The sequence below is a fragment of the Durio zibethinus genome, chromosome 13 (genome assembly GCF_047325235.1).
Source record: "Durio zibethinus cultivar Kanyao isolate XHJ-2024 chromosome 13, ASM4732523v1, whole genome shotgun sequence".
Taxonomy (NCBI): domain Eukaryota; kingdom Viridiplantae; phylum Streptophyta; class Magnoliopsida; order Malvales; family Malvaceae; genus Durio; species Durio zibethinus.
This window is the reverse complement of record NC_143174.1, coordinates 20928234-20942349: the sequence shown is the minus strand read 5'-3', so window position 1 is coordinate 20942349 and position 14116 is coordinate 20928234. Positions and strand designations below refer to the sequence as shown.

General features: G+C 30.1%; 1 protein-coding gene across 1 annotated transcript; it reads left to right on the top strand.

The window, feature by feature from the left end:
* Positions 1-9195: 9195 nt before the first annotated feature.
* On the top strand, positions 9196-13343 carry LOC111302988 (putative magnesium transporter NIPA9). The gene is made up of 9 exons (XM_022898934.2): positions 9196-9423; positions 9778-9876; positions 10077-10206; positions 10545-10633; positions 11424-11480; positions 11606-11664; positions 11855-11975; positions 12325-12473; positions 12881-13343. The coding sequence occupies exons 1-9, from the start codon at positions 9313-9315 to the stop codon at positions 13098-13100; spliced, it is 1035 nt and encodes a 344-aa protein (XP_022754669.1). The 5' UTR covers positions 9196-9312; the 3' UTR covers positions 13101-13343.
* Positions 13344-14116: the final 773 nt, after the last annotated feature.

Sequence of the window (14116 nt, the reverse complement as noted above, 5' to 3'; positions counted from 1 at the left end):
ACTTTTGAGATTATTAAATGTGTCTTCTATTTAAAAAAGCCTTCAATATACCAATGCTCAAATTTTAAGACGGTTAATGAAGGCATTTATTCCATAAAAATGCCTTTAATATTTCTTTTTAAATTTTGTATATAATTATTGAAGGTATTTTTTTTTAATAACAAACCCCTTCAATAATTTTTTTTAAAAAAATTTTAGGATTATTAACGGTGTTTTCTACTGAAAAATGCCTTCAATATATCAGTACTCAAATCTTAATACGGTTAGAGAAGGCATTTATTATAGGAAAATGCCTTCACTAATTCATTTTAATATTTGCACATAATTATTGATGGTGATTTTTTAGAACAAACGCCTTCAATAATTATCTTTAAAAAAATTTTGAAATTATTGAAGCCGTCTTTTAGTCTAAAATGCCTTTAATAATTTGTTATAATTTTTTGAAGAATTTATTGAAGGCGTTTTCTACATAATATGCCTTCAATAATTCCCTTCATTCTTACCATGAAAATATCAAGAAAGATGATTTTCTACTCAAAATATCTTTAATAATTTTTTAGAATTATCAAAGGCATTTTTTAAGAAAAAATGCCTTTGATAATTTCCTTTGAAAATTATTTTTTGGATTACTAAAGGCATCTTTTTATAAAAAAAATACCTTCAATAATCTTCAATAAAATTTTAAGGGGATTATTAAAGGTATTTTTTTCAGAAAAATGTCTTTAATAATAATTTTTATATTCATTCCCCTGTCTTGAACATCAGAATCACAAATAGTTAGTACAAGAAACGATTAAAAGCTGTATTAATCAACCAAACCAAACCCATAAACACATTTCTATCAAACCATTGATTTCTTTATCCTTATCGTTGCCACAAACCTTCAACAAATCAACGGTGCGTACCTCTCTTTTTATCGGTATATTTTTTTTGTTTACTGTATTATTTATATTATTCGATAGAGCTTTTTTTTTTATTTCTTAATATTTACATATGCGTGTATATATTTTTATTAATTTCATCGTAAGCATAGTCGTCTAAGTATCTTTCATTGCATGTATGTTGTTTTTGTGTAATACACCTTAAATATTATGGTTTGCTAAATCTTGTTATGTGATATTATTTTGCTGAAAGGTATTGTATGATATTGGTATGCTAAATCGTATGTTAAATTGTATGCTGAATGATATGCTGAATGGTTTGTTGAATGGTGTTTCTGAATGGTTTACTGAATAGTGTGTCTGAGCACATTATTGATTAATTTGTTGAATGGTGTTTCTGTACGTAGTATGATATTAGTTGTATTTAATTACTTACAGTGTTAAATTTAGACGTTAATTTTTTATAATTCATATAATTATGATTAAGATCGCAGGTATTATGGACTCTGAACAACATTAATTTTCTTTTAATGAACATGCACAAAACACACCTATAGGCTAAAAAAGAAATGGAAGGGGCTCAAATAAACAAATTAAAGTGAATGACACAAAAATTCACATTGACTTCAATCAAAGTGGGCAACCTGTGTCTGAAAGAGCTGTCAAGTTGGCTACTCATAATGGAGTTGTCATCCGTAGTAGGATTTCAATTACGTACACTAATTGATGATGAGTTCCTGATGATCTAAAAGACGATATATGGCAGTCAGTTCTGATATGTTTATTCAACTATTTCGTAAAATTTGTTAAATAATAATTTAATTGAAATTCAATGTGTTCATACTAATTGTATTAACTTATTTAAGAACGGTTCGATATCCCAATTGACTGCAAAAAGATTGTGTTGCACTCTACTGAGAAAATATTCAGAGACTTTAAAAGCAGATTGACAATCCAATATATTTTACCACTGATCGATCAAGGTGATGTATTGGTTGTTCCACTTGCATCATATGCAAATGTAATAAGTGTTGAAGATTGGATAAATTTTATTTGATATCGACTTTTAGAAGATTTCTCAGTATGTAAACCCATTACCAAAAAAATTGTTTATAAGTCTTTATGCAATATATCCTTTGATCTTCATATGTGATTGATGAAATTTCTTTCTTTTGTAGAAAATCAAAGAAAATCAACGAAACATTCGAGTCAAACAACAATATCACCATCGGAGGGCGAGAAAGGGATATGCAAATGTGAAGTATGAGCTTGTATGCATTGGCACACTTATTTTATACTCATTAATTAATATTTATGACCATTCATTTCATACATTATGATTCTCATATTACGGTAATTTAATATGAATCAATAAGCTTTGGCACTGAAGTTTTCAAATAAAATGTTTGGAAACAATGACATCTATGGAATGATGGATCATTTGCAAATGAAGTAACCACAGAAATGGCAAAACATATTGTATATATAACTATTTTTTTTAATATCATCTATGATTGGACATTGTGGTTGTATGCATAATCATATACTAGCTTGTATAGATTTGTTGTTACAGTCCATCTTATTATTATCTTTCAGGATGATTATGCTGTCAAAGTCAAATCTGGTGAACTGGTAACCCACTATGGCAAAGATCCATTGTCTTTAGCATTAAGCACTAAAGAAAGGCCTGGTTGAGTTCATAGGGTTGGTAAATTTATCTTGCCATCAAATTTTTTTAGTAATCAACCCAAAACCTCGCAATAAGAAATGCATAATATAAAGCAATCATTGAGCAACAATAGTAATGAATTGATGATCAGGAGCAATACTTTAATGAGCAACAACAAAGACTCGCTACTTTGAAGGCCATATTGACAATAATGTAGCATAGCTTGCTAGTAGGCCAGTCTAATAGCATCATCTCCGTAGGATAAGCTTTCGTTGTAAGTGAGACAACGAACCCATCCTCTGCTACCGCCCATGAAGTATGATTTTGTTTATAAGTTTAATATTAATTTGTTTATTATATTTATTGATTTGATTTTAATACTTATATTTCATTATATATTGTAGCAAGATGTTGGGACTCAGAGTATAACCCTTGCTCAGGCTATTATGGATGAGTTATCTAATTATTCATTAGAGCATTTATCTAGAGGAAACTTCATAACCATTGAGTCTGAGGAAGGGTTATTTGATAAACCATCATTTTCTTTCATTGGTGTGGGAAGGTTAAAGACTTTTGTGAACTAAATGAATTATCAACTATTGATATTGTTGCTTATAGGAAGTTAGCTTATAAATACAAATATGCACATTCAATATGTATTAATCTATATTACGGTGTAATACTAACTAGCATTGTTAATTATTATCGTGCAGCTTCTTATATAAAGAGTTCAAAGGGAAACAATTGACCAACAATTTTAGATTCGTTGACCCCAACTTCATTAGTGAGTAGAGTGACACAGTCGCTTATCATGCCAATCATGTGATTGAATGCATAAAAAGATTGATTGATTATTATTTTCTTTCGTATAATGTACAGTAAGTTATATTCCAACCTTAACTATTCCAACCTTACCTAAATATGATCTGATGCGTAATCTGAATATATCATTGTTATTATTTTGCAGTCGTCATTGGGTACTTATCATGATTGACACAAAATTCTTAATGCCATACTTAATTCAATTAATCCAATGACGATGCCTAAACCCAATATTCAAACTTTTATAAAGAGATATTACATTTTATTATATTATATATCTTTTATTTTTTCATAAGTAATTTTATTTATGTATTAAGTGATTTTTTTCTTTTCAATTTAGGGTAATATCTGCATTCGATAAGAAGACAAAAAAATCGAAATGGGTGTCATTACTAGTAAATGTAAAATTTATTCTTTTATGCTGAGTTTGTGTAGATAAATGTTTCCTAAACCCACTCAATTTAATTTTCAGGTATCTCATCAACTCGGTAACAGTGAATGTGGATATTATGTCCTTCGTTTTATGTAAAAAATAGTTTTATATGATTTTATGACCACACCATTCAAGGTTAGTATAATTTTATAAACTCGTTATATCTTCAAAAAAATAAAAAGCTAAATTATGTTCTCGTTTATTAACATTTACTTCTGATTTTTTTTAGTATGAGGGTAAAAAAGCTTAACGGTAGAGGAACTAGATGAAGTTCGTAAAGAATGGTGTGAGTATGTATTATCATTTATCAGTGTTGATAAACCTTGAAGTTAGACATTGTTGATTGAATGTAAATATATGAGGAATAAATTGTTGTAATGTTTTTAATATGCCATGTTGAATGAAAAATTTAAGTTTGTAGATTGGGATATTGATTTAATATTATTGGTATACTTAATATGAATACACCATATGTCTTTAATATATTATTGAGTACGATTATTTCAGAAAAGTATATTAATATGGCAACGTTATCAGTTTTAAATTTGGATGCGTGGTCAATTTATTGAAATACAACAATGTTAATTGTGTAAATTTTAAAATGTAATTCGTAGTATCATATAGATAAACTAAATATTTTCTGATCATAAATATACAACTGACTTCAAATATTTTTTAGGCATAAACCTACAACTGACTTGACATATACAATATCAAAAATGTATTTTTGATGGGATTAATGAATGTGTTTTTAATAAGAAAATGCTTTGAATCATTCCTAACAAAATATTATTGAAGGTGTTTTTAACCAAAATCTCCTTCAATAATCTCATTTAAAAAAATATTGTGTGAAATATTAAAGGCATTTTGGGCTAAAAACGCCTTTAAGAATCCATTCCAACTTTTTTGTATGGATTATTGAAGGCGTTTTAAAAAAAAAACCGCCTTTAATAATACCAACTAAAAATTAATTGAATGAATTATTGAATGCACTTTCGACAAAAAATGCCTTCAATAATCCGTTTCATATTTTGGTATGAATTATTAAGGGTATTTTTTTTGCCAAAAATGCCTTGAATAATCTCTAACAAAATGTTATTGAAGGTATTTTTCAAAAAAATCACATTCAATAATCCAACCATTCAAAATTATCATGTAAAATATTAAAAGCGTTTTGAGTTAAAAATACCTTCAAGAATCCATTCCAACTTTTATGTATGGATTATTGAAGGTATTTTTGATAAAAAAAATCACCTTTAATAATCCATACTAAAAATTTATTGATTAGATTATTAAAAGCGAGTTTGGCCAAAAACACCTTCAAGAATCGGTTTCATTTTTTTTCTATAGAATCATTAAGGGTTTTTCTCTGCCAAAAACGCCTTTAATATTCTCTCCAAAATTTTTTAGAGAAATTAGTGAAGGTGTTTTTGCTTAGAAAACGTAAAAAGGCTAAAGGGAGGGATCGAACCTATTACCTTATGGTTAACATCCATACAATCCAAAAATTTTTATATGATATTTATTGAAAGCATTTTTGACCAAAAACGCTTCCAATAATCCTGTGAAATTTTTTTGTAGAATTATTAAAGGCGTTTCTTATTGAAAATGCCTTCAATAATCGCATACATTTTTTATGAGGAGATTATTGAAGGCATTGTCTACCAAAAACGCCTTCAGTAATTCCCTATTAATTTTTTAACGGATTATTCAAATTATTTTATGCCAAAAATGCCTTTAGTATTCACTCAAATTTTTAAGACAAGATTATTCAAGGCATTTTAGTCGATAAATGCCGTTAGTATCAAGTCTTGAGTGACGTTTATAAGTAACAACGTCGCTACTTGAATATTTAGTGGTGTTTTGATAATAAACACCTTAAATCTTATAAAAATATAGAAGCTAACGATATTTGTAAATGAAACGTCACTACAAAATTGTCACTAATCTTTCATTTTCTTATAGTGTGCATTTATATTCAAACACTTTCTTATCATTGATTTTAGTCGCATTGCTATAGTAATCAATTTTACTTTTATTATTATTTTCAATCTTACTATAATCAATCTCATTATTTATCCTAATATATCTTTAAACTAATTGGATATATCCTTAAACTAATTGGTCTCGATCGATTTTATTGGGTTAGTCAATTCTGATTTTTGTTTCTCTATCTCTCAAGACTATAAGAGTAATCTCAACAGCATGATAAAACAAGCAAATAAGCATACATTTTATTTCTACCTTGCTATCTTAAGCATGGGCAAAGGTAAATGCATATAGCTATTTTGCATACAAAAAAAAAGTAAGAGTCAATTTTGAGTCCGACCATTAGCGTTGAAATTAAACAAGAACCAAAATTTTTGAATAAGCAAAAAATTAAAGATGAAATGTTTATATATATATATGTATGTATATATTTAATATATTTAGCAAAATTTTAATCAAGAACCATACTTGTAAATAAGCAAGAAATATGAAAAAAAAAAGTGCAGACCTTCTACGCTGTTAAAGAGAAGGTAGGATCGACAGGAATCTAAGAAAAGAAGGAAAAGCGATGCGACAGAAAGCAAAATGAGCGTGAGAAACTGAGGAAAGAAGATGAGTGTGTGCGTAAGCATGAGAAAGAGAAAAAGAGGTATGAGGCTATGAGAGGGAAGAGATCGATGACTGTGAGGGAGGGGGAGAAGGAATGTGAGATGAATGTGAGAGAGAGAGAGAGAGAGAGAGAGAGAGAGAGAGAGAGAGAGAGAGAGAGAGAAGTGTTAGGCTAAAAAGAGAGAAGAGATTGATGGTAATGAGGGAGAGGGAGAAAGAGAGGGACTGTGAAATGACAGTAAGATTTAAGAGACAAGAGGGAGAGGGAAAGGAAGTCGTGAAATGCCAAGGCAGTAGAGGGAAAATGGGTGAGAATCAAAGAAGATGAGTGTAGGTCAGTAAGGGAAATTAGGAAATTAGGAAATGTTGAGTCAGTTTAATCAATTTAGGGTGAATTTACTTGATTTAAATCGGTTATTTCAGTTTAGTTGGTTTTCAATTTTTAACTTGAAAATTAATCGTTTTAATCATTTAAATTGAAATAATAATCGAAATATTCGTATAATCTAATTAACCTGATCCAATTTACTAAAAAAATTTAATTTTTATCAATTTTTTTATTTTAATCGAATTTTACTCTATCCTACACAAAAGTTTAAACTAATTTTAAATGTTAATTTCAAGCATTAAAAAAATGTTATAAATATGTATACTTAAAAAATTAGATATATCAATGTATATAAGAAAAATAACGATGATAAATCACAAAAATTATTAAATTTATTAAAAAATAGAATTATTATTTTTTGTTATGTTTATATCTATTTATTAACAAATTATATTGTTTTGTTACTTTATCTAATACAAAGTTTTTTTTTTTTTTCCAAGAAACAAAGAAATGCAAAGTAATATTACTACTTTTATTATCATTTCATTAATTTGATAAGAAATATATATATATATATATAATTGTTAACATAAAATAGTAACAATATTATGTTTACATTTTTTTTTTGTTATCATTTACATGTGTTATTCAAACATGATAAGAAAAAAACGAAAATTTTGATATATTTTATTAGAAATAATATAATATGTAATTTTTTTATTTTTTGGATAAATAATATTTCATTATCCAAAAAGTAGAAAAAATGTTACCAAAAAAAGTAAAAACTGCACTATTATTAATTTTGTTATTAAAAATAATTTTTATTTTATTATTTGTTACTAATTATCAGTTAAATAAGCACTTAACCATTTTTTTTCTTTTAATATCTTTTTTTATAAGATTAAAGGTAACAAAATGGGTCAAATGAGTCAGTTTAGCATAATCTTATATTCGGCACATCATTATAATGAGTCGGGTTGGGCCCAACACAAAAAAGTATAAATCATGTCAAGCACGGTTTTCATTAAAAAACCTTCGACCGAGCATGGTCCATGGTTTGAAAATAATATGGGTTGTGTCGTGCTAAACTACGAGCCATCAAATAAATTTTTTTTATAATTTTTTTACATTAATTTTTTTTCAAATTGCAAGTTTTTTCTTTTATTTATATATATTATTTTAGTAACATGTTATGAAATAATTAAAGACATGATTTAAATGACTCGTCTTAAAATGTCTACATCAATAGGAATTTTTTTTTTTATTATAAATAAATAAATTTACAAAGATTAATTAATTAAAAAATAATAAAATTTACAAGTTTTTCATCTAATGATATAAATTATTATTTTTTTCAATGATATAATTTTTTTTAACAATATTCAACATCTAATCGATAAATTTTTATGAAGTTTTTTTAAAAAGTAAATTGATCCCTTTAAATGTGAATAGATCCTTTTATCTTACTATAATAAAATAAAACATTCTGATAAAAAATCGATAAATTTTTTTAATAATTAATTAATCGTATATTCTTGTCTTGAACGTGTATTGTGAGCTAACCTTAATCAATCATGCGCTCGTGCCGAGCCAACAATAGAACTTGAAATGCTGAATCGCGCATTGCACTACTAAGAAGATCGGACCTGACTTGGCACAATTAATATAATAAGATGCATTGTACTTACACGATCAATATCAGATTAAGTCATGTCATGTTTAAAGATGTAATCGAATTCGATATAATAAAAAATTCGAATTCGAATTCGATTTTGAATTTGAATTTGATTCTTAAGGTTTGATATTCGATTCGAATTTGATCGAATTTTATTTTTTTAACTCGAATTCAATTTATGATCGAAATCGAGTTATTCGAACTCGTTCGATTAAGTTCGATTAATATATTAAAATAAATCCGATTCTTATATTCAATAAGAGTTTGATTATTTATGCTCATATTTGAATTCAAATTCAAGATATTTTATTAATTAAAATAATAAAAAAAATTTAAATATAAAAATTTGATTAGATTCGTAAATTATTTAAGTCGAATATAAAAATATTCGAACTCAATTCAATCGATAAATTAAACTACTTGAACTCAATTCAATAATAATTTAATCAAATTTAAATTTTATTCAAATTAAACTTTTAATAATTTATTAATACTAATATATCATTTATTAATCTAACCGTGCTAAAGCTACCGATCAATTTTGCTGCCTCGTTACGGGATTCAAGTTAATAAAAAAAAAAAAAGTGTTATTACCAGGCACGTTTCTATTCCTTCCAATCTCTCCTCAATCAACCAGCACACCAAATCGCAACTGGGAACATGCCATGGGATTAGCGAATGATCTTTGTCAAATGCCAACCCTGAATTATTAGAAGGGTAGGTGCCGTAAGGCGGCGGCAAACCCACCGGCTGACCTATAAATTTCTGTTTTTTGGGTGAAAACAATCCACCAGAGAGAGAGAGAGAGAGAGAGAGAGAGAGAGAAGGGAGATTTTCAATTTCAGTAAGTTTTTTTTTTTTTTATTTGATTGATCTCAGGGAGATATCGAAGAAGAAGAAGAAGAAATGTGGGAATCGATCTGTTTGACATTGGCAGCAACGGCGGGTAATAACATAGGCAAAGTTCTACAAAAGAAGGGCACTGTTATTCTCCCTCCTCTCTCCTTCAAGCTCAAGGCAATTCTCTTCTTTGCTTTCACCATTTTCTTGTGTGGGTCTTTTGTTTTCTATTTCTGGGTATCTCTCTTTTGTTATAAAACTTTTTAAAGCTATTGTAGATTCGGTCTGGAATTTTTCATTTTGTACAACTTTTGGGATGTTGGTCATAAAAAATTTGTTGTTTTGTATTGGCTTTTGGTTTTTGTTCAGCCTTAGCAATTGCAGCTTGAGATCAGGTTTTGTAATGGGGTTCCTTTTTTATTATTGTTAATGGACATTGTGCAAGATGTTATTTTTCTAAGATAGAAGTATAATGAATTGGGTTTGGTTTAGGTGATGACTAATTGTAGTATTATGCATGTTTTTATATAGGTGATAAGAGCATATGCTGTTAATAAATCATGGGTGATAGGATTTCTGATGGATATATGCGGTGCCTTGTTGATGTTGAGAGCGTTATCTCTGGCTCCGGTGAGTTAATATTAATGATTCTTTGTTTATGCAATGAACCGAATTTATGTTCCTGTGTAACTTTATTAAATAGAAGATTACTACTTTAACTACATGATGGCCAATGTTTGGCTGCACATTGATTGAATATTATTTTATGATGATTTATAGTATATATTTTGTGTATTCTTTATCTTGTTGATGGCAAAAATATTGCTCAGGTATCTGTTATTCAACCAGTTTCTGGCTGTGGGCTTGCCATTCTATCCGTCTTTTCACACTTCTATCTACAAGAAGTCATGAACGTTATTGACTGGATGGGGATTACATTAGCTGGCATTGGCACCATAGGTAATGCAATTTTTTCATGGTTCTTATATTTGATTACTCCCTTTGGAATCAACCATATAGGTACTATTAGAAAGAGAGTACATTCAGAGTTTGACATGATAGTTCTCATTTTAATTTAAAAGCATCAGGTAATTTATTTAGAACCTTATTGGCATCTTCAAATTGTATTTTGTCAATGATTTAAGGGTTTTAATTCTGTAAAATGCAACCTCTCCTGATGGTTATGCTTATAGTTTTTGCAAAAGGAAACATCATACACTTGAGCCATATGATAGCCCAACAGAATACTATTGACCCTATACATAGTAACAGTCTTCTTTCGATTTTTGTACATTCAGGAGTTGGTGCTGGTGGAGAGGAGCAAGAGGCTTCTTCAGTATCTATTTTACAGTTACCATGGTTGGCATTCGTTGTTGTGATCGTGTTTGTAGGTACCTTTTTCCTCTACTCTTATCTGATAGTATTGTTTTCATTATCAGAAATATTTTGTAGGATCCTGTGAGAGTCTAAGTCTATATTATGATTAAATTCTTGGCTTGCCAACTTGAAACTTTAATAAATTCCTAAGTTCAATGGAGCATTTCATCACTTTAAGAGATTCAAAGCTTTAATGGATTATGCCAAAAAAGGTGTTAGTTTACAGAGAACTTCTAGAAGTTATCTGAAGGACATCTCCAATCAATAAATTCTACATTGTTAATCTAACAAAACAAGTACACTAAACCAAGTCAAAAATCTCAGCCCGTAGAGAACATAATAGGAATTGTAGTTTAAACATATGGCCTCGATTGTGATTAATTTGTTGCTGGTGTCTCCCTCCTCCAAGGTGCAAGATTGAAGTGCCATGATGATGGCTATTATTGATGAATGATTTTTTTTGTAAATTCAGTACTGAAGCTATTTTCTTGTTCTCCTATAGAACTCCAAATATTTTATGAATTATCAATTCCTGTTGAGGCTTATTTTCATTGAATTTAAAATGTAAGAAATTTAAAGTGTAGTGAAGGTGAATCATTTTAAAAACTAAAGACCTGATGCTGATGTTAGCCATTGAACTTTAAAGGGCTATCCATAGTTTTTGGTGTCTTAGATTCATAATCTTCTGTTTTATAAACATGTTTGTAGTCATGCTCGTGCAATATTTTATTGTTTCCTTGATTATATTGTGGTAATCCATTCTGTGATAATGCTTTGATACTCTATATATGGTTATACAGGTGCTCCTAAATGGGTGGCTTCGCATCTGCAAGCGTCAAAGGAGAGAACAAGAACTGGTAAACTCTCTTAAATTTTAAAGATTTATTCTGCTTTTACTCTGTAATACTATTCACTTATGAAACATTTTGTTTCTTTTCCCCCCCTCACTGTAGTGCATTTGTTAACAAATTTTCTCATGCAGGTGGAGTATGAAGTTGTTGAAGAAATCATATATGGCTTGGAATCTGGAATTTTATTTGGGTACCCTTTTTCACCTGAACTGCTTTTATTGTACTTCTTATCCTTGCTCTTCATGGTTCATAATTTATCTCGTGATGGGGATTTTACCCATTTAATGAAAATTTTATGTAGCATTGGTATGGACTGCGTCAAAACTTGTGTTATTGTGGTTCTAGATGTTAAGCTTAAGTGGAGTTTCATTTGTTTGCAGAATGGCATCAGTGATATCAAAGATGGGTTTTGTCTTCGTGGAGCAGGGCTTCTCCAAAATGTTGATTCCTCTATGTGTCTCAATCAGCATATGTTGTAGTGGTACTGGATTTTACTACCAGGTATTTCAGCCACCTAAATGGTTCATGATAACTTCTGAGCATGTTGATATCCTTGCCTTAAGCTATTTAGCCTTTTTGCCCAAGCAAAATATTTGTCCTGTGTAACAAGTTCATATCATGTGAGTGATTCAGGGAATTCATGTTTAACATGGTCCACTTATGTTTTGATTTCATGTTTAACTTGGTTCACTTTTGTTATGATTTAGTGGAAGCAAATGTTCATTGTAAGGAAATTTATGTTTAACCGTTTCCATTAATGTGTTAATTTTTACATGGTTGTACCAACTATTTCTGCATACTTGAGCCTTTTGAATAGTTATAACTTAATCTTTTTACACCTTTTGAGCAGACTCGTGGCCTAAAGCATGGTAGAGCAATTGTGATCTCCACATGTGCTGCTGTGGCATCAATTGTGACTGGTGTACTTGCTGGTATGCTTGCATTGGGCGAACGGTTGCCTTCAGCACCAGTTGCTCGTCTTTCACTTCTACTTGGATGGTATATAGTGCACAACCTAATTTTTACACTCATATTGTACAACAATAACATCTTTATCAAAATTTCGCAATGCATGGCTTCTGAACATCTTCTCTCAGGTGGCTTGCTACTTGTTGCATACCATAGGGGAGTTTACGCATTGAAAAGCTTCTCTGGTTGATATGATCCACTTTAACAACCTTCTCTCCCACAATTTTCATTTTAAAGTAATCAAAAAAGTTTGGATGAGACTGCCATGTGTTTTGTTTAAATTGATAGATATAAATAGTATTTAGTTAAATCATTTGATCATTTTCATGTAACCATTTTTTGTTAAGTTCAATCATTTGTGATTTCATATTCTTGTAGCTCAAATTCAACATTTTTGTCATGAATTGTAGTTGACCAGAAAATTTTTCCCATTGCAGGTCATTTATCATGATGGGCGTCATTTTGCTTGTGAGTTCAACAAGACTGATGCGACACCTTCCACGGCCATTGCGGAATTTAATACCATGTGTAGTGGACCAGAATTTCAATCCCAGGCGATCAGGGTCTCATCGAGTCAAGGATCCCAATCCAAGTGCTGTTGTCCAGGCAACAGCATTGCATCATCTGATACCAACACCAGCTAAGGAGAAGGCATAAGTCAAGAAACAAAAGATTACTGAATATGCACGTGACTGTCAATCTAAGATAAAATTTTGGGTCTTGATGCGCTTGGGATGTACGGTACATTCAATATGATTGCTGTTTTTTTTTTTTTGGAGGGCCTCGAGATTTTTAAGATCAGTCCTTCACTAAGATGTTTGACATTATAAAATGTGAAATTTGTAAACGAAAACTATTCTAAAATGACCTTAATACGGTATTAAATCTATTTCCGCCTTAGTTTCTTGCAAAAAACGTGAGAGCAGCATCCTAAACAGCTATAGAATTGCCAAGAGTGCATAAACAGATTCAGGGAATGGCTAGCCATTTTTCACTTATCTGTCGCGTTTAGCTCATGTAGCCATTAGTCGTTTGTTGTGGGGTTCGGTGTTAACTCGATGAACGATTATCATTGGATGAGTGGAAACAGTCAGCAATCATCGCATTTTCTGTTCTTTGCTAACCGTTAAGCATCAAATTATTCCTCCCTGCCCCCAAACAGGTGCACGCGGGAACAGAGGAAGAACCCAGAAACTTGGAAGACATAACTGTGTGCAAAGCATATTCACACCCAGGCAATTGGTGATTATTCTCTGTTTCACCTACCGTTACAATATAGAAAGAAGAGTGAAAATGTTGTTTTGTTGACTTGAACGATGAACGAAGGCGGCATTTACCGGCCTAATCCTCCATCCCCTGGTACAAGCCTCAGCTTAACCAGTATGTCACTAGTGTTAATGTGCTTAGATGTGTAATAAGTCCATTTCTTTCAGTCACTGTCCATATCTTTTGCAATGTCCAGTCCAACTGCTATTATCTTCCTGATGTAACGGTGCAATACGTTTGGTTTAAGCATTGGGGAGAAAAGGAATTCAGTAGGGAAATAATAATAATAATAATAATAATAATAATAATAATAATAATAAATACTTTGTTACGATTAACAAGATGCTGGAACTTGTTTGAAGGCATTTGTTCACTAATTTTGATGGCACTTGCCAACTAAGGATTGT